The sequence below is a fragment of the Staurois parvus genome, unplaced genomic scaffold, assembly GCF_062004578.1.
Source record: "Staurois parvus isolate SC_StPar_1 unplaced genomic scaffold, SC_StPar_1.0 ptg000426l, whole genome shotgun sequence".
NCBI classification, from domain to species: Eukaryota; Metazoa; Chordata; class Amphibia; order Anura; family Ranidae; genus Staurois; species Staurois parvus.
The window spans coordinates 357,689-380,022 of record NW_028318222.1 but is presented as its reverse complement, the minus strand read 5'-3'; the positions used below and the strand labels follow the sequence as shown (position 1 = coordinate 380,022).

Below are 22,334 nucleotides of genomic sequence, written 5' to 3'. Positions count from 1 at the left end.
TGTGAATGTTTACATGTTATGTGCAATTAAACCATGGCAACATCTAATGTTTGTGTAGTATTATGTTCAGCAGACTGTGTTCTTCTATTGTTGTGACTTCGATAACGTTCAGAGCACATTTTATGCCCAATTCATGCAAAACTCCACGTAATCCCAAGGGGTTCACATACTTTTTCTTGCAACTGTATCTGGTGTCCCACAGTACACAGAACAAGGAAATGCAATTATTTTAGTAAATATAAACGGCTAAATACCTTTTCTCATCAGCAGTTAGAGCTGGGACTTCTAGCAGTGTCCACAAAGCACAGGTTAAAGCTTGTAAGAGGAGTTCTCCTTCCCCCCTGAATGTCCTATGAGGCTGCATAACCCCTGACCCTCTGTCTGGACTGCACTGATTGGCCCTGGGCTGATCACATGCACTCTGCCAAGAAAAAAACCTCTCTAGAAATGCACACCAAACTGAGCATGTGCAGCTTGCCCCCAAGGCTCTGTTCTAATAGCAGATTGGGGACAGTAGAAGGGGAGGATAAGAAAAGAAAATGATCAAGCACCCTTTTTGTTTACACAATGCAGGAGATTAACCCCTTAGGTTCCACAGTGAGTATAACTGCATATACAGACTGCTTTTACTGTCAAGTACAAGCATTATCTACACTTAAGTGTTAAGTGGTGACACACAGGTACTGGGGTCACCCCACCCAACTCCTCTGATCAGCCCTCAGGATTGCTCTTTAAAAGTGCAGGTCATTAGGGACTATTATTGTACTCTCCCATACCCTGCACGTGCAGCGTACAGTGTGAGGTATGTACAGTATGAAATTCATGCACCAAATGTCACCTGACCTGACACGGGTTCATGTCATTGCCTTTTACTGGCAGCACCGCGGGAGAGGGCTAGATCTATCACAAGACAGAGGAGAGGAATTGTTTGACATTCCAAACCATGCTCTGGAACACACAACATCTATTTCCTACACTGTGGGATCTATGCAATTCAAAACACAACACAGCTTAAAGTCCACCTGCCATGCTAAAAATACAATGCTGGCTATACGCATAAACTAAAGCCACTCAGATGCCTCCACATACCATCAGATGCCTCCATGATTGCCTATGTTATCCCAATTCCCAGGGTATTCTAATAAGCATGTTATAGTTTAGATTTCAGCTAGATTATCCCCTTTCTGCTACTCTCCATTGGCCTGGGAGGCTGCCAGTCATTGTAATGAGCCCATAGGCAGGTTTCAGCTCAGGAGGTGCCAGACCAGCTTTGGAACTTGCCTATTACAGCACTCTAGGTTTAAGGGCACCTGATGTATGAGAATGTTGAAAGTACATGAGCTATGTCCCAGTATTTTGTTCTTATGCCACACTTATGTTAAACCTTGAAGATTCACTCTAACAAATCCAAACATTTGCATACATTCAGTGCTGCCGATATGCCCATTAGCTGATCTTGTAAACCACACAACTTGAATAATTTGTCAACCCGGTTTTAAAATAAATAGTGTTTTTTTTGCAATGTTTTCATATTCAGCCTGCAGGTGGAGCTCTAGGCTCCTTTTCATGTAATTTGCAGGTTTTCATCATCTGCTTTGCTGAAAAAAAGCCTGATGTTTTCAAAGTGCAATCTGAAAATTTACATATATAATTCAATGAGTAAGAATAGTGACTAGACTATTCAACAGGCCTTCCTTTCCTCCACTACATTTTCCCTAGGTTCTGCACAGCAGAATAGGATCTTAAGGCCACAGGTCTGTATACATCTTGCAGGATCCTTTCACACATATGCAGTAATATGCATCAGATAGGTAAGAAATGAGGCTTGAGACAGACAATTAGCATTTTCAAAAGACAGTCAGAAATGGCAACCTCTGTAGTTTTCTTGGTCTGACAGTGTATGTAAAGGCATTGTTTAGTGTTGCGCTGGGAAGGGATAGTCGCTTTGCCACATTTATTTTTGCTGCATGTGTACCTACTGCAAAGAGTCATCCTCTCTATTTGCCCTGATGAACACTGTCAATGAGAGAAAAAATCCAGAATTTTCAGAATTGTCAACATATCAAAAAGTGGAAAGAATCCTGGAATGGAGACACCTACTCATCCAAAAACTCAAAACTGAGAATTCTGTTCCCTTAGGAGAGATTTCATTTCTTCATTGTGTTTCCTTACTCTATTGAAAAAAAATTGGCTTTACATTTCATCAACCACATCGCCAGAATAGGACGTTATGTGAAATCTATCCAGTGGGGTCACAGCAATAGAAACCTGCAGAAGCTATCCTCTTAACTACTATCAAGCTAAAAATTTGGAGTACTAACAAAATCTGACCTGTGATTGCTTGCTCTGGGCAATATCCTCACTTATTTGCTGCTCAGTTAATCAGTGAATGCTTGCATACTGCAAAGAAGGCTGAAAAGAAATGTATTAAGCAGGGCCGGCACTACCACTAGGCAAACTTAGCAGCCGCCTAGGGTGCAGCCACAGCCACTGGGTTACCTACTCTCTGTCATGGCCGGAGCTAGGGGGTGCTGGCTACGCCCACTCAGATTTCAGTTGTGCCCCCCCCCAGGCAGGTCTTTTAATGGACGCTGTGCCTGGCCACTGAATGCCTTCCCTCATCCCCGGATGGGACAAGGGGAGAGCAGCCTGGATCAGTGAAGCCTGCAAAGGAGAAAAGAAGTGACAGGACAGAGCCGGGAGGTGCGGGCTGTGCTCTCCTCTCCTGTCAGTGGAGCGATCCTCAATAAAACAGATGACACAGGATCACTCTTACAGCAGCATGTTAAGTGTTTGATTCATTCTCTGGCTCCCTTTTGCCAAAAGATGAGCAGTCTCATTGGAGGAGATAGGGGAAGGGGTAATCAAACTGTGTACAGCCCGATCCAAGAGCGATCGTGTACCATCTGCTGTATGGAGGATCGCTTCACTGACAGGAGTGAGCACAGCACAACCTGACCCTCTACCTGGTTTCCTGCCAGTAAGTTCAGAGGGGGACTTACAGGTTAGAGGAACTGTACACAATGAAAGGATCCTCTCCATTTCAGGCAGGATATTCTGCACATAGGGTTACATTTGGGACAACCTTCTAATGGCAAGATATAAGGCAATACAAGGATAATTCCTTAAAAAAGGACATTGGAAATTTGTCTTTGGTTTTATCGCAAAGCACCTGGGATGCACCTAGACACATTTTTCTTGGCCAGATTGCACACTGGATTCCCGGACATGGCGTCATACAGTCCAGGCACTGTACTTTGGCTTTATGAACGCGTGTCATGTGTGTGATGTATGAAATCTAACATGAATCAACAGGAAACTATAAACTGCTCTGCAGTGGAAACTCGCTTATACAAAGCTTGCTAAAGCACTATGTAATAAATAACTGGCATGTTTTTTTCTCACTTTTATTTCCTCCCTTTCTGCAGCCCAGGACTGCTGATCTCTTACATCCTTTTTACAGTCACTTCTTGCCCCCGCAGCAGCTTCATGTCATTGCTCAGGGAAGGTTTCCTGCTGGTGACAATGGTGGACCATGCCTATGCAATGTGTGGCAATGGCTGGTTTTATCTCCACTGGAATCGCAGGTGACTCTCCTGCTGCATGTCCTGCCAAACGCTGCTCTGATCAACAAGAAACTCTCCCTGAAAGTGACTTTGTAAACTAACACTTGCAGGTTGGATGATCTCTTTTGTCCCATGCTCAGCTCACCCGTCCTGCTGATCAATACTTCATTAATGGATAGAGGAATGATGTAGGGGTTGGTGGAAGGAACCACTGTGCAAAGCAGGGTACACAAAGGATTGAAAATTCTGGAAGAGTTAGTGCATATCTTACACTAAAAAAAGCAGGATTAGATTAATAAATTGGAGCACTTTCCCCATCATTAATAGCAGGGATGCTATTAGAAATAATAGAGCCTCATACATCCTACCTGATGGGGCCCCCTTCGACCTCAACCCTGGCCCCACCCTCAACCCCATCTTGAAATAAAATGCAGCTTTGTCTTCAAGTGCATTCAGTAGAAGGGGAAGCAGTTACAAAAAATAAATGTGTAAATGAGGCCCAAGAGTACAGGGCTTTTCTTCTCAGAAAGTAGTGCAGGGTTCAGGAGTGCACTATGTACAGAGAGCAGGGTTCAGGAGTGCGCTATGTACAGAGAGCAGGGTTCAGGAGTGCGCTATGTACAGAGAGCAGGGTTCAGGAGTGCGCTATGTACAGAGAGCAGGGTTCAGGAGTGCGCTATGTACAGAGAGCAGGGTTCAGGAGTGCGCTATGTACAGAGTGCAGGGTTCAGGAGTGCGCTATGTACAGAGAGCAGGGTTCAGGAGTGCGCTATGTACAGAGTGCAGGGTTCAGGAGTGCGCTATGTACAGAGAGCAGGGTTCAGGAGTGCGCTATGTACAGAGAGCAGGGTTCAGGAGTGCGCTATGTACAGAGAGCAGGGTTCAGGAGTGCGCTATGTACAGAGTGCAGGGTTCAGGAGTGCGCTATGTACAGAGTGCAGGGTTCAGGAGTGCGCTATGTACAGAGTGCAGGGTTCAGGAGTGAATTACATTCAGAGTGCAGGTTTGAGGATTGTGCTGGGTACAGAGCAAAGGGTTGAAGATGGCGCTGGGTACAGAGCGAAGGGTTGAAGATTGCGCTGGGTACAGAGCGAAGGGTTGAAAATTGCGCTGGGTACAGAGCGAAGGGTTGAAGATTGCGCTGGGTACAGAGCGAAGGGTTGAAGATTGCGCTGGGTACAGAGCGAAGGGTTGAGGATTGCGCTGGGTACAGAGCGAAGGGTTGAAGATTGCGCTGGGTACAGAGCGAAGGGTTGAAGATTGCGCTGGGTACAGTGCGAAGCATTGAAGATTGCGCTGGGTACAGAGCGAAGGGTTGAAGATTGCGCTGGGTACAGAGCGAAGGGTTGAAGATTGCGCTGGGTACAGAGCGAAGGGTTGAAGATTGCGCTGGGTACAGAGCGAAGGGTTGAAGATTGCGCTGGGTACAGAGCGAAGGGTTGAAGATTGCGCTGGGTACAGAGCGAAGGGTTGAAGATTGCGCTGGGTACAGAGCGAAGGGTTGAAGATTGCGCTGGGTACAGAGCGAAGGGTTGAAGATTGCGCTGGGTACAGAGCGAAGGGTTGAAGATTGCGCTGGGTACAGAGCGAAGGGTTGAAGATTGCGCTGGGTACAGAGCGAAGGGTTGAAGATTGCGCTGGGTACAGAGCGAAGGGTTGAAGATTGCGCTGGGTACAGAGCGAAGGGTTGAAGATTGCGCTGGGTACAGAGCGAAGGGTTGAAGATTGCGCTGGGTACAGAGCGAAGGGTTGAAGATTGCGCTGGGTACAGAGCGAAGGGTTGAAGATTGCGCTGGGTACAGAGCGAAGGGTCCCCCTTGCATCAGGTGATGATCAACAGAGTCCCCCTTGCATCAGGTGACCTCAACAGAGTCCCCCTTGCATCAGGTGACCTCAACAGAGTCCCCCTTGCATCAGGTGACCTCAACAGAGTCCCCCTTGCATCAGGTGACCTCAACAGAGTCCCCCTTGCATCAGGTGACCTCAACAGAGTCCCCCTTGCATCAGGTGACCTCAACAGAGTCCTCCTTGCATCAGGTGACCTCAACAGAGTCCCCCTTGCATCAGGTGACCTCATCAGAGTCCCCCTTGCATCAGGTGACCTCATCAGAGTCCCCCTTGCATCAGGTGACCTCATCAGAGTCCCCCTTGCATCAGGTGACCTCATCAGAGTCCCCCTTGCATCAGGTGACCTCATCAGAGTCCCCCTTGCATCAGGTGACCTCAACAGAGTCCCCCTTGCATCAGGTGACCTCAACAGAGTCCCCCTTGCATCAGGTGACCTCAACAGAGTCCCCCTTGCATCAGGTGACCTCAACAGAGTCCCCCTTGCATCAGGTGACCTCAACAGAGTCCCCCTTGCATCAGGTGACCTCAACAGAGTCCCCCTTGCATCAGGTGACCTCAACAGAGTCCCCCTTGCATCAGGTGACCTCAACAGAGTCCCCCTTGCATCAGGTGACCTCAACAGAGTCCCCCTTACATCAGGTGACTTCATCAGAGTCCCCCTTACATCAGGTTACCTCATCAGAGTCCCCCTTACATCAGGTGACCCCATGATAATGCTTCCTTACATCGGAAAACCTATCAGATAGCCCCCTTACATCAGGGTCCCTCATCAGAGGGATCATGTATGGCCTGCCTAAGGATACAACACTAGCCAACAAGAAAACTAGCAATAGGTTTTCTTATGTTATATCGGGCAACTTAATCCCCTGTGTATAAGGCGGGTGATATCGGTGTCACAACTATAAATACATACCTTGTGTATCTTGCATGACCTTAGATCTCCTCCACAGAAGATCACTAGGAATAATACACTGATGGTCAAGATGCTGAAAACGGAGTACTATGGGGGTACAAGGTTGACTTTTGTGGCATTCCCGGCACATGACCTGAAGGACCCCTTCCCACATGTCCTTACATATCTACATATTAGCCTGAAGTCACATGCTTAAGCTGTCAGCGGCAGCCTGGGGACACTGCTGATCTATGCTGCACATCAGTCTGCAGAAATACGACTCTTGTCACCAGGGAAAGGCCGCAGAGCTCGTGGTTTACAATTACTCCACATACATTTCATGCAATAAGTAGTGGAGAGCAGGGACCTGAGCAGAAGAGAGGCTGATCTTGACATTTAACTCAACACGAGCTCGGAACCTCTGGGCAAATGTGTTTTGTTTCAACTGTTGACAAGCAACAGCACAGAGATCTTCCTTAATGGGAACTCTGCCTTTACAAGCCAAGCAGAAGAAAAGAAAAGAGGATAATGCACCTAATACACCTTTTGTGAAAGTTATTTAAATGCATCTAAACCAAGAACAAACATTTTATATATTGAAGCTTACCAGCCCTTAGATATGGTGGCTGCATTCGTTTTCCTTTTTAGGTTTTTTATGACCTGAAAAGCAATCTGTCGTGGAGTGCACCTACTGAGCCACTGTCAGGCATTCAGAAGGTGATCCTGCCAACTTCAGAGAGCATTTTTTTTTTTTTTTTTACAAATGGCAAAATATATGAGGCTAATGCACCACAACCATGAGCCAAACATTTGTGACCTGTGCCATTTACTTGACTGGCTGACTTTGACAGGCAGTGCAGCCTGGTGAGCTTAAAGTGCTTGTAAAGGCTGAAGGTTTTTTCACGTTTATGCATTCTAGGCATGAAGGTAAAAAACCTTCAGTGTGCAGCTTCCCCCCCTAATACTTACCTGAGCCCGATACCTATCCAGTGATATGCATGAGAGCCGTGGCTCTCCTGGGTTTTCTCTCCTCATTGGCTGAGACACAGCAGTTCCAATCGTTTGCTCCTGCTGCTGTTAATCACAGCCAGTGAGTAGAGAGGGGGGCAGGGTTGAGATACGCTCTGTGTTTCCCATAGACAGAGGTGGCTTGGGAGTGAGCACATACGAGCTGCTTGCTCCGGTGGCAAGCAACAGGAGGATGAGTCCAAAAGTGCCAGTGAAGGACCAGAGAAGAAGAGGATCGGGACTTCTCTGTGCAAAACCATTACACAGAGCAGGTAAGTATAATGTTTATTATTTTAACGAAAAAAAAACCACTTTAAAAAGGTACCTAGTTGAGTCTGATTTTATTTTTAAAGTAATATTCAAAATGTACACTTTTCTCTCTTAATATCTCTTTTTTTATTTTGCCTTTGCTATTTTATAGTAAATTAGATTTATTATAGAAATTTGAATACTAAATATGAAGTTGAAGTGATACTAAACACACACTTTTTAATTTACATTGTCCCTTATATTTCTGTATATGGATGATGGCACTGTATTTAAATAAAAAAAAAAATAATATTTTTCCTAATCGATATACAGCAGTCACATGACCCAGCTCTTTCCCAGCCTGTCTGCAGGGAAACAGTGGCAGAAGGAGATTCTAGTCCTCTGCTGCTGGTCACGTGTTCAAAATAAAAAAACAAAAACAGCCTTTGGAATACAAAGGAAAAATAAATAAATAATATCAATAAACTGTTTTAAATACATACAACTATATTAAATACAAATATACATTTGAAATCAAATCTTTATTATTTTGTGTAAATAACATGGTGTGGGCAGATTTCAGCCAGTTACAGGCTGTGTCACGCCCCTACAGTGTCTTAAAATAGGAGGGAGGTGAAGCAACCAATTATCCACATGTAATATCCTGCCTCCATAGTGTATTTAGCTGGTTAGTGGGCAAGGAGGAGAAGGGAGGGAATGGACCGTCATTTACCATTGTGTACACACCCACATTCTATAGTCACAGGGGCTGCTCAGAGGTGTTAGGCAGGAAATGCTCAGCATAGAAACCCACTGAAAACTGAGCATGTGCAGGGTTGCCATTACAGCTGCAAAATTCCTAACTGAATTGGGGACATGGACAAAAGGTGGAGATAGAGAGTAGCAGGATCAACCAGGTTTTATTGCAACATACAGAAAATGAACCCCATAGTTACTGGGTGAATAGGAACAGCATGTAATACAGCATTTTCAGATTTTTTTTTAATGATGTGGGATTAATGACACTTTAAGGGTCCTTTCACAAGAGTTCCGTTTTTTTCATCAGTTCAGTTACATTTTTTCAGAGAAAAAACATATCAGTTTACATCAGTTTATGTCAGTTTATATTTGTTTTTCGTCCGTTTACATCCCTTTTTCATCAGTTCACATCTTTTTTTTACACCCTTTACCAATGCAAAAATGGACCGTATGTCCGTTTACATCAGTTTTTTGTCCATTTACATCTTTTTTTTTTAACTGAATATAGGGGTTTCTTCCATTCAAAAACCTCAAATGTTAACGGATGCGCACATTAACGGATGTAAACAGATGATCGTCCATTTAAATCTGCTAGTCCATAGAAATACATGGGTGTCCATTTATCATCCATAAACAGACAGATGAAAAACAGACATACAGAACGCCCGCGTGGAAGGGGCCTAAAACATATCAAGGCTAGCCATATGGTACATGGCACATTTGACATCTTGCTGAACAACTCTAGCCAGAAAACCATACAAGGTACACCACAAGGAACGTGTTGTGCAAATAAATAAAAGTTTTGCTCAGAGTCACAACCACTTTCAATACAAGGTTACCAGCATTGTCCATAGACTTACATGGGCACAGGAAGATACAATAATTGTACTGTGCACTTATCGGGAAGGTCAGACTTTTTTATTGTTAGGTGGGGACTGTAGCCACAATAGATGGAGGTGTATGTGTGAACACTTAAAGAAACTATAGACAAAGTTAGATTTACTGAAAGCAAACACGATCATTGGGCTTAGCTGATATTTGGATATTTTGTTGCATATTAGCAAGTGCAATAAACATAATATTACAGTATGTGTGTGCCGAGCAGTTAGCTGCAATATGAAGCTGGTATATCTCATGTTGTGTCTCAATGGACTGACATTGACTTATGGAATCTGCTGTGCCTGAATTCTATAGAGAGGTTGCATCTAACAATTATTAACCAGACTGAAGCCAACTGCAACATAAACATGGCTTTTAGTTTTACGCAGACTCCCATAGGAAAAATTTCCATTGGCCGAAAAGATTCTTCAACAGGATGTATAAACCAAAAGAGTAAAAAGGGTAACATATACTATTTCTAAAACATTCTGCTTGGTACACTTCCCTTTCATATGTATCTCAGAAGGGTGGAATAGTTCTTTAAAGCCCTTTTTCTTCCTCCTAATGATCAATTTGTAGGATGCATGCATTCAGAATGCACAAAGCAATTGCACACCTTATACAGTTCCAGCCATATATAATGGGAATAGGCAAGGGCTGGTGGTTAGGACGTTCAGCACGAGACGTTCAATTGATTTTGATGCAACAGTGCCCACTGCTGGTCACTACAAGATACAGTCAAGAAATGAGTGGGATACCCACTGATGGGAACACAGAGCAATAACATTTTGAGAAAGGTTTTAATTGCCTCCAATATAAAGCAAAATAAAGTGCATTTTTTTCTGGAGATGGGCTTTAAAAGTAAATTCCACCTTTTGCAAAAAAACTAATAAATGCATACACATTGTTTAAAAAAACAAAAGTGCATTTATTGATGTTTTGCAAAGCATTGCAACTGTAGTCAGTCAGTGGCTCGCAGATGCAATGCTCATACCCCTGCAGGCTATTCCACTAGCCACAGGTCCGTACCAAGGTACAGACCTTCAGTTAGGTCTCTTTCAGACAGGTGGCAGAGATTATTGCCCTCTGAAAAGCAATCTGCACTGGATTGCTTTTTTAAAGGGCTGAAAGACATTCAGAAGGGGCTACTGCTGCTTCCTAATGTTTGTCTTTTTTTTTTTCGTTTTAACTGCTGAACTCCAATTTTACAACTGCAAGCAACGCGCTTGGCTCACATTTGCCATGTGGCTCCATTGATCTCAGTGGTCAAATTTGACGGGTGGTGTCGCCTGTCAAAACTCTGCAAGCGGAGTTAAAAATGCCATGGCCACAGCATATGCACAGCCCTGTCAGGCTGTAATTTTAGCATTCGTATGGGGCCAGGTTAGCTGTAAAACTGCAGCTCAGATGCCTGTTTTTACTGCCCCTTCCGAAAGTGTATCAGTGGAATATAAGTGCTCCTTGAGTCTGTGTTCGGCTGTATGCATTTTGAGGACTCACCGGAGTCTGGAAGCAGCAGAAGAGCTGTGTTAGGAACGGGTGGTTACACGCCAGAGACAAGATGCGTTTCTCCGTCATGGTGCATTCAACATCATCGTCCTGAAGAATCACATCCTTCTTTAACACCTTCACTGCGTACAGGTTTTCCCCATCCCGAGACTTCGCAAGCATGACCTGAGGATCAGAGGGGGATCATAGAACTTTATGATTATATTTGTCAATAGTTTAATTCAATAGTAAACAAACAATATAAATAGAAAATACCTTTTGTAAGTCCTTTTATCCCAAACTTGGGCAGCTCAAACCAAGCAATGATGGAGAAATAGAAACTGAGGTTCCCTTCAGTGAAAACTGTGCGAAGATGTAGGCAGCTGAAGTAGTTTGTAAATGCTAAAGCTGTTTGACAGCTCAAGATGTTGACAGATGAAGTGGTTTATAAATCTGCCTGTAGAATTTGCACTTAACCCCACCTTCCAAACCTCATTATTGGTCTGTCAATGTGATGAACAGCTTCACTGACCTATTAGGAGGCTCAGTGGGGGATTCAGTTTCTACAGGTAAAGTCAAGATTCGCACATACCTTCAAGTAAGCTACATCTCTGGATCAACTGACAGGTTTAACAGAGGGCAACCTCCACTTACAGATCTTTTACTAAATGATTCATTTGAATTATTCAAGTTTGTAATACTTTACAGTTGTTGCTGTAAACCATTTTTATAAAAATGGAAAAAAAGAAAAAAAAAAACACACACCTTTCCTTCACCACATTTACATGGGCTTTAATATTCCTCTTCCTCTGTTGTCCCTTTAAGATGGCATCTGATGTTGGATTGCGGCTGCACAGTGAGATCTTAAAAGGTTCTTGTACTTAATTTATCTTTTAAGTGCAATTAAGTAAAGGATAAGTTCATCTTTGAAACATGTTACATGTTCCACCCGTTTTAGGGTGAAACATGTAACATGTTCCCATGGCCGCCGCCACACCCGCCGCCCCCCTTCCCTCTGACAGGTAGTAACGGGAGAAGTTTCCCTGTACTATCTGTCAGATTTGAAAACAGCGCGGCTGTGCGGGGCTCCGCCCACAAGGTTGCATCACTCATTCACAGACTTCTGTGAATAAGTGCCTACAAGTCCTGGCAGACTTAGCGGCTGTCGGCTTGTAGTTTTCAATGAACTACCACGGTGCTGTGTAGAGCTGTAGTAGTTCATTGAAGCTTCCTGTCAGTATATCTGCTTGCTGGTACATCTCATACAGCAAGCAGATATTCTGACAGGTCTGCAGGAGACCTGCATGGCATCAGCGATCTACTGATCACTGGTGCAATGTTTTCCAGGCTCCTTGGAACAAAAATAATAAAAATGTGCATTTATTATTTTTGTCCAAAAGGTGAATTTATCCTTTAAATAAATGTAGAATACTGGTTTTACTACACTATGAGAGTCCATTCCATGTCTGTTTGAGCATATTGACAGTGCACAAGGTGGAGACCAGTGGCCTCTTAAAGGAACATACACCAGGTGTATTCCTAAAGGGGAGAAGATCCATATTGATCCAGGGGTGGACTGACAACTTATGGGGCCCCCGGGCAATGGGGGATCATGGGGCCCTTGTGTCCTTGCCCACACTCAAAGCACACCTAAAAAAGCTTACAAAAGGTACCAGGGGCATTTCATGGGGCCCCCTACTGACCCTGGGCCCTTGGGCAGTGCCCAAATGCTCGAATGGTCAGTCCGCCCCTGTATTGATCCATATTCATACTGATGCAACACCTCCCTAGCTCAGGGACCCAGATCAGTAGAGGGCCGATGGACCAATAATACTAGAGTATATGGAAGTTTGTCCAAGACCAATCAAAGGTTGTGCAGCTCCAACACAAAGCTAGGGAAGCTCGATACAAACTGTAGTAGAGAACAAAAGCAGAGCGCACCAACCGAGCATTACCTTAGTAAGCAATTAGTGGATTTATTGATTTAAAAGATATACTCACAAAAGTAGCAATATAACAGACATATATAATCCAAAAACGAATCATGTGATAAGGAGACACATGCGAATTCCATCGGAAGGGAAGATTCTCAGACCCCTTGGGGGTAAAATGCCCATGTAGACCTAATAACGATTGTATTGGGTCCACAATTGGAGGTGAGCAGATTGGCGTACAGGTGGTGGGACCCACTTGCAAGTTTGGTGTGGCATGCTGTAAAAATATTAATGCTTGGGGCTATTTATATTGATTTTGGACATATTTTTACTTTCACGCATGCTGTTTATTACTTTATTTATCAATATATACTTTCATTATTTGAGTATAGACATGTATATCATTTCTCACTGAATATCGGCACAGTATTGTATTTACACGGAGCGCTGCATGATACATGTTGTATTCATTTATTTATTTTACAATGTGGGAACGCATTTAGATGTGAGCAGCGCCCTTGCAAGTTTTGTTTAATGTAATTAGAGGTCACCAGGTGTACATATTGTGTATTTATTGGATTTCTGTTTGTAGTGAACAGCACTTTAGCACTTTTTGTGCAATCATATCAGAGTGTGTTAGGAGAACACATCTTCTATTTATTTTTTTATGTCGTTGATATTTATCTAATAAGGAGGCAGCGTTGAAGTCTCACTGGCCTTCACATCTTTATTGTGGCATGAATGTTAAATAGATGTTTTTAGCAAAATCCAATCCATAAATGACCTAAAAGTTGTGACCTATAGCTTACAAAGGGCTCCCTATTCACGTCTGGCAGCCAAATAGAGCGATGGAGGGAAGGAGGGCAGAAACGTGCAGGGGCTGACATACCGTTTGTGTACAGTGTGCAGCTGCACAACAAAGTTTGGTACTTCATCTAGACATACACTGTGCAAACTGTGGCAGGTTCCTGATGAAGAGGGCGAAATTCACTTCATGGGTGGCCCTGTCGGCCCCTTCAGCCTGAGATCTTTGATTGAAATATCAAAAGGAGCCAGGTGGAAAATGGTTAACCAAACAGCCCCTGCATTCAATTTTATGCCAATTAGATGCAGCTGCTGTTTGAGTATTCTGATGGTTGCTGCCTGCAGCTATAAGAGTACAGTAGACCAGGAGGGGGAAGCCCATCTGCTCTGTATAGTGTAGATTGGAGAGTCTGTTAGACTTTTTTCGTTCATTGTATGGCCAGCCTAAAGCTCCACTCACACTTCTGCAACTTGTCATGCGAATTTGGACATCAAAGTCGCATGACAAGTCGCAGCCCATTCTTTTTAATGGCAATCGTTCAAATCGGTGCAACTTAAAATTATATTAAAGGCAATTAAAAAAAAACAAAACTTTTTATTTACCTGCTCTGTGCAGTGGTCGGGTCCCCAGCCAGAACTCCTGGCCCCTCCCTCCTACTTAGTGCCCCCAGAGCAAACTGCTTGCTATGGGGGCAGCCAATGGCTCCCACTGCTGTCTCAGCCAATGAGGGGGGGGGGGTCCCCAAGGAGCTCTTGTGCACATCGCTGGATTCAGAGGGGGCTCAGGTAAGTATTGGGGGGGCTGCTAAACATAGAAGGCCTTTGAGCCTTTAGAACCACCACTTTAAAGTTGCAGCAATTTGGAAAAGGTCTATGCACTGCTTTGGTGTGACTTTGATCCAGAGAATGTAAAGTCAGATCAGTGTTGCACCAAAAGTCTCATCAATGTCGCGTTCCAAAGTCACAATTGAAATTGTGCGACTTTGGAGACACGGTAATGTGAATAGAGCCGATTAATAATCAAATCAGTTATATTTTTTCTCCTAAAGCCTAACACATGTTTGATTTGCGTTCTACTGCCTGTGTTTACGAATCACTTCAAATTATAGAGATGCACTCCTAGTCAGGTTTTCGAGTGAGAGGTCCTAACTGAGAAAAACCTGTCAAGCAGGATTTGCAGCATTAAAACTCATGGATGAATGGAATGTGTCTTCAACTGTCAAGGTGTCAGTTTTCACCTCCATTATATCAATCTGGCTGTTAGAACTGCTTTTAAACCTCTATTATTTTTTTTATACATTTAATGAAGGCAGCAACACAAATAGGTTCGTTTGTAGCACTGGGGTCATGGGGTCAACACTGATAACCATTTGCATACAGTTAATATGAACTTCCTTTAGGTTTCCTCCTACAATCTATAAACATGCTGGTAAATGAACTGCTGCTTCAACTAGAGTATGTTTGTGAGTACTTCTATGATTGTGTTAGGGGTAATGGAATAGAAGTTCCTTAAAGCGTATTTCCACTTTTAAGTTTACATAAATCCCACTATATATGTTTGTTATGTGTTCCCATTCATACAGCATACCTAAAAAAAATCTTGTTTTAATATTTCTGACGTTTTAGAGGTTTCTCAGGAGTTGTCATAGCGGACTACAAGGTTTTTTGAGCAATGTTGGAGTGAGCCTGTCCCAGGTCTGTTCTCATTAACATACAATGCAAGAAGCCCAGCCTCTACACTTTTAACTCTTTGTTTGAACAGTGTTCAAATCTAGTTACAATTGATAATGTAGATTTGTCTGCAAAGTACAGACAGGGTTAATTATTGCAAAACAAGCTGCCCAGCCCCCTCAAAGAATAATAAAAGGTAAGCTGCAATTTCTAAATATTTTTTTAAGTTGTGCTATGTGAATGAAGACATGGAACAAAATATAAACTAAGTGTTATACCAATCTGGCTGTCAAAGCAGAAATATCCTTGAAAGGCCAAATTCACCTTGTGGAACATGTAATGTGTTCTCGCTTCTGCCACCTCTCCCCCCGATCCCCTCCCTCAGTGTGACAGTGGGTGGCGGGATCTTCTCCCTGCACCCGCTGTCACTTTCTAAAATGAGGATGGCCATGTGGGGTTTCACCCACACAGCCTCATCATTTATTTAGAGTTTCCTTTGATCCAATAAACTAAAAGTACCATCATTCACTGCGGCTGATGGCTTGTAATGCAGGCCACAGATGGGGAGAAAACCGGCCGATTTTTCTTTAAAAAACCGAAAAATCGGTCGTTCAAGCGGCCGACGTTACCAGAAATGGTAAAAAAAAAAAATCGGACGATTTTCATCCTGTCTACAGCTGGCAAAAAGTGTCCCTGCAGAGAGCTCCACTATTTCTTTGACAGTGCTTTGACATTTATAGTGGCTGCAACAATGTATCTATTTGTATCCATATTGGATACAGATGTTTTTATTCGGAAACAGATACATTGTTGCAACCACTATAAATGTCAAAGCACTGTCAAAGAGATAGCGGAGCTCTCTGCAGGGAAACTTTTTGCAGGACTGGAATTCTTCTCCTTCATCCTTTTCTTCTTCTTACTCTTCCTCTGCTTCATCATCATCTTCTTCATCATCCTCTTCTTCATCTTTTTCTTCTTCTTTTTGTCTTCCTCTTGCAGGTCACTGCTCATGCGCAGATTTTTTATCGGTAAAAAGATTGGCCGATTTGCCCATAATTGCGGGGAAAATCGGCTGATCGGCAAAATCGGCCGATCTTTTTCCAACTTTACCTATAAAAAAAATCTGCCAAAATACCGAAAAACGGCTGAACAATTAACCCACTAACAATCCAAAAATTGGCCGATATTATTTTCGGCCGAAAAATCGGCCGATTTTTGACCCATCTATGGCCTGAATAAGTCTGAATGAACTGTGATGACCGCTCTCGTAGTTCATTCACAAGCCCTGCAGCTTTTAAACAGACAGCACATATGAAGGTATGGGCTGAAAGTTGCAGGGCTTGTATGCAGAAACCTCCCGTTGCACCCCTTGATCCCTTGAGGATGCAATGCTTTCTAGGCTCCTGCACAAAAAAAATGCACTTTTTTTCCTGCACAAATGCGTGCATTTATTATTTTTCTGGAAAGGTGAACTTATCCTTTAAGGGTAGGGACTGATGTCAAGGGTTCTGTGAAACTTGTGAAGGTAAGGTCTGTGCTACATAAACATGGAAAATAGTAATGCCACCATATTCCATAACACTTTACAGAATGAAGATAACCATTACGTTGCTCTTGTTCCACCAGGCTGCCATTGTGGATATTTTTTAAATACCAATTCCCTGCATGTCTCTGCCTTCAGTGAGTGCTGAAAAACCAACCCTTTGCTGAGCTGTTCTGGTTTAGTAACTCCTGAAGCCAGATGTTTTGCAGAACAACCAGACAACTAGAATGTTTAGAACGAGGTCAGCAATGGCAGCCTACATAGCTTTCTCAATATATTTTCCTTTAAATTTGATGGAAGCTAAAGTGTTAATAACCACTTGTCTACAGGGCACTTTTCCCTTCTTCCTGCCCAGGCCAATTTCCAGCTTTCAGCCCTGTTGCACTTTGAATGACAATTGCGCGGTCATGCAACACTGTGCCCATACGAAATTTTTATCTTTTTTTGTGACAGATACAGCTTTATTTTGGTGGTATTTAATCACCTCGGGGTTTTTTATTTTTTCTTAAACAAACCAAAAACCACTGAAAATTTTGAAAAAAAAAGTTTTTTCTTAGTTTTTGTTATAAAATTTTGCAAATAAGTGATTTTTCTCCTTCACTGATGTGCGCTAATGAGGCTGCAGTGATGGGCACTGATAGGCTGCACTGATGGACACTGATAGGTGACACTGATGAGGAGGCACTGGTAGGTGGCACTGATGGGCATTGACAGGCATCACTGATGAGGACTGAAAGGTGGCACTGATAGGTGGCAATGACTGGCACTGATAGGCAGCAGTGACTGGCACTGATAGGCGGCATTGACTGGCACTGTTAGGCGGCACTGATGGGCACTGATAGGTGGCACTGATGCACACTGATAGGTGGCACTGACTGGCACTGATAGGTGGCACTGACTGGCAGCTCAGATGGGCACTGATATGTGGCATTGATGTGGTACTGATGGGCACTGAAATGTGGCACTGATGGGCACTGGCAGGTAGCATGGATGAGCACTGAGAGCTGGCACTGATGGACACTGACAGGTGGCACTGCTGGGGCTACACAGATCATCAGGGCACACTGATCATCAGTGCTCTGATGATCTGTGTACATGTCCCCTCCGAGGAATGCCAATCAACAGCTCTCCTCTCCTTTTCTTATTATCTATAGCTTTTTTAATTTTGGTTGTAAGCCACATAGGTTTGATTTTCAGCCTTTTAAACTTGTTGCCCATAGGAATATATTTTGCAATGTGTTCACATCAGGGGCAGACTGACCATTTGGAAACTCGAGCACTGCCTGAGGGCCCGGGGTCAGTAGGGGGCCCCATGGGATGCCCCTGGTACCTTTTTCATAGGCTTTTTTGAGTTTGGGCAAGCACACAGGGGCCCCATGATCCCCTATTGCCCGGGGGCCCCATGAGTTGTCAGTCCGCCCCTGGTTCACATACAGTCTTTTTGAAGAACTCCCATTTCTGTTACATGCATTACATATTACACACATTACACATTGTTAGGCACACCATTAACCCTTTGATTGCCCCTAGATGTTTACCACTTCCCAGCCAGTGTCATTAGTACAGTCACAGAGTACAGTATTAGCACTAATCACTGTATTGGTGTCACTATTTATGTCAGTGTCAGTCAGTGTCCCTCTCAGCCAGCGTCAGCTAGTGCCAGATTGCCTACCACACTATCACAGTCCCACTATAAGTCGCTGATCAGCACCACTAGTGTCAATGCTGCATAAATTCCAGCATATATACCAGTTTGTAAATGCTATAGCTTTTGCACAAACATACACTTATAGGGATTTTTTTTTTACCACAGAAATGTAGCAGAATACATTTTGGCCTAAATTTATGAAGAAATGTTATTTTTTTATTGGATAAGTTTTATAAACAGATAATATTGTTTTTTCCCAAAATGTTCAGCCTTTTTTGTTTATATAATAATAATAAAAAAAAAAACATTAGTGATCAAATACCACCAAAAGAAAGCTCTATTTGTGTGAAAAAAATTCTATACATTTAATTTGCGTACAGTGTTGCATGACTTTGCAATTGCTGGTTAAAGTAGCACAGTACTGAATTGCAAAAAAATGCTCCGGTCATAAAGGGGGTAAAGCTTTCCAGAAGTCGATTGGTTAAACACCAAAATAAATCGCTCTTGGTGCACAATCAAAAACCCTGGGCATTAGGACCATGGGCAATGCTCAAACACACTCAACAAACCATCTACGGCAGGGGTGGGCAACTGTGGCCCTGCAGCTGTTGCAGAACTACAAGTCCCATGAGGCATTGCAAAACTGACAGTTATAAGCATGACTCCCAAAGGCAAAGGCATGATGGGACTTGTAGTTCACGAACAGCTCGAGGGCCACAGTTGCAAACCCCTGATCTAGGGGGAAGAAAAAAAAGCAGCAAATGTCACTGAACACTGCATAAACACTTATGAGTCTGAAAGCTTCAAAAGCAGAAAAGTAAAGAAAAAAGGGTTCTTACTAAACATCTAAAAGGAAAAAACAGCATTAGTTCCACAATGACTACTTTTCAAATTAGACGCTTTCAGATCTGCCGTGATGTAAGAGGATATAACGATCACACAGCTCAATAACTGTAAATGTTTTTTTCCAGACAACCATCCCAGCTCATAAAGCTAACACCAGAATAAAAATTCTCAATTTTAATATAAAACTTGAAGTGGAACTAAACCCTCCTATCCTTTACAGCCAAGGAAGTTGCCATCTTAGCCTCTGTTTGATCTGCAGTTGCCATGGTGCCGCACATGTGCTCAGTTATGAAAGCAACCATTTGATGGATTGGCAGTTCCATAGCAGCAGTTCCAGAGAGCGCAAGCAACTGTTACAATTCTCATTCATTGGCATTTCTTGAATGTACCGACTTTAGGAAACTGTTAAATTTAAGTGTTTAGTTCCTGCTTTTGGCTGGCCGTACACTTGTTGTATTTTGGCCACTCCTGCTGAATCAGCCGCAATTGGCCCCTTCAGCAACACGTGGATCAGCAAAAATTGATTTTTCAATCAGCTTTTGTCAAAGGAGCTAGGTAGAAAATTGCTGCCAAACAATGTCTGCATCCAATCAAACGCAGGTGAGAGCTGTCAGAACAAAATAGCCCACAACTGGAGATTCGTCCATCAGTCTGAAAACTGATAAATAAAAAATCAACGTGTGTATGGCCAGCTTTACAGTCACATGGCTGAAAGTAAAGATCCTTGTCCTTGTGTACAGCTCTGTGATATGATCTGAACATATCTCCTGCTTCTAAGTGTTTAAAGAATTGTTCTTGCTGCTTATAGCAGGTGTATTCCTTCCTTTGCGCAGTTGTGCTGCAGCGGAACAAGGATTGTGAGAACCCCACTAAAAGCTACAGACCCTTCAGTAATAAAATGAGGCCACATACTGTATAGTCTGTTGCAGTGTAACAATGTACAATGTAAATGGGAGTACCAACCTTTCCAAAACTGCCCTTTCCCAGCACACGAATGAAGGCAAAATCCTCAATTCCAAATTTGTACTGTGAAGACATGTTGGAAAGCGAATCTTCTTCAGAACCATTTTCTGATCTTGCAGGGCTGCCATCAGAACACTACAAAGAGAGCGAGTCCCATTAGTTATACTCAGAAAAAGAGCCTAGTCATTCCATTCTATACAATACCACTTAAAGCTTGGGAAATACATATGTAGTTTTAAATAACAGCAGTCACTTCCTTGAGCTCCTAGTACGAGAATGCAATCTGAGCTGCTACAGTATGTGATGACATCATACTCGAGCAGCGACCTCATCACACTGGGCAAAGCTTAGATGCCATTTTGGAAAGTCGACTATGCTAATAGCCTGTGACATGCCTCTATGAACTTTTTACCATGTGAGTGGAATTTTAACTTTCTTATGGAAATAAACAAGCAGTCTGCACTATTGGATGTTTCTTTGCTTCCTTCCTCTATTCCTGGGAGATCATTAATGATCAGGTGAATGCTGAAGAGGATCGTGGTCTTAAGTATAAAAAGAAAAGCACAAGTGACCCTCCTTTTGCAGTGGGGTCCATGATTAAAGTTGACGAGATACCCATGAGGTGTGCTGAAGGGCATGGTGGTGTTTGTTCATGCTGAAGAAAGTCATATTGAGCGACATATCAGACTGGATGTCACTCCACTTCCTTAAACTGAACCTCTCCAAAACCGAGTTTCTTGTCTTCCCCCCCAGCCCGGACACCACCCCCCATTGACTTCTCCATCACATCCAACAACGCCATCATCAAACCCGCCCCGCAGGCCAGAGTACTTGGTGTCATTCTGGACTCCAACCTATCCTTCCAGCCCCAAGTCCAATCTTAACAAACTTGTGCAGACTCCACCTCCGCAACATCGCCAAAATCCGCACGTTCCTAACCCCAGAAACCACTAAACAGCTCATCCACTCCCTCATCATATCACTACTCGACTACTGCAACTCCCTCCTCACTGGCCTGCCTCGCCACTGGCTATCCCCGCTTCAGTCCATCCTGAATACGGCTGCCAGACTCATTCACCTTTCCAACCACTCCGTTTCCACCACCCCACTCTGCCAATCTCTCCACTGGCTTCCTATTGCCCAACGGATCAAATTCAAAATCCTAACACTGATGTACAAAGCTGTCCACCATACTGCCCCGAACTACATCACTGACCTAATATCCAAGTACCGCCCAGAACGCACACTCCGCTCCTCACAAGACCTCCTTCTCTCTAGTTCCCTGGTCTCCTCCTCCCATGCCCGCCTCCAGGACTTCTCCAGGGTGTCACCCATCCTCTGGAACTCCCTGCCCCAACCCATCAGATTATCACCTACCCTCCTCTCCTTTAGGCGCACCCTGAAAACCCATCTCTTCAGGGAAGCCTACCCCACCCCCTGCTAACTTGACCGACCTCCTCCACTCTTCCTACCACTCCATCCCCCACAGCTATCTCCTCCTGTGCCACCATCCCCTCCCTCCTAGATTGTAAGCTCGAAAGAGCAGGGCCCTCAATCCCCTCATGTTTTGCCAGAAATAAAGGTACAAATGCGGCGCTCAATCATAGTTGCAGCATATTGAAGATATCTCACAGTGTTAAAACTTCATTAATATAATATATACAGATTAATGTGACTGTTGTGACACAACAAGCAGTAAGAAACCTTCCGTGACTGCCGTGACCGTGGTGTTAAATGATATTAACAGCAACACCGCTTATTAGGTATAGATAATGCGGAGTGAAGTGACTGTGGATATACAGTAAACAGAAAAGTAAAATACGTGACTATTAAAACTGGAAGCAATGAGCATACTATGCACCAATTGACTTTCTTATGGAATGTTAACCACTAACTACCTCAGATGTAAGTGCTGGTTTTGTTTACTTACTTGTACTTTGATGTTACCCCTATTTTGATCATTAAACATACTACACTATTGGAGTTCTTTTCTCTCTGGGCTCATTTATCTGGCACTGAGAGTCCCTGTTCTGAAGGATCTTTTCCTGGCTCCTATCTGCCTCGTATGATCCCCCTGATGGCTGGAAATTGTACTGCTGGACATAGCTAACCTGAGATGTGGAAACCTGCTTTGGATAGATGACAGCTGGTGAAGTACCTCCACCTGATGATCACATCCGCATGCTGAGTTCCCACCCCCAGAGTACCGAGGAGTAGGTCTTATTTAGTCCAACGC

The 22,334-nt window shown here is 43.5% G+C and overlaps 1 protein-coding gene across 1 annotated transcript in view; it reads right to left on the bottom strand.

The window, feature by feature from the left end:
• PRKCH (protein kinase C eta) overlaps window positions 1–22,334 on the bottom strand; it is a 240,936-nt gene that overhangs the window by 80,833 nt on the left and 137,769 nt on the right. The window contains exons 8-9 of the mRNA XM_089687472.1: window positions 20,099–20,233; window positions 10,702–10,875 (exon numbers count right to left, since the gene is read on the bottom strand). Of these exons, the coding sequence (XP_089543598.1) occupies window positions 10,702–10,875; window positions 20,099–20,233 (309 nt within the window). The remainder of the gene's footprint in view (window positions 1–10,701; window positions 10,876–20,098; window positions 20,234–22,334) is intronic.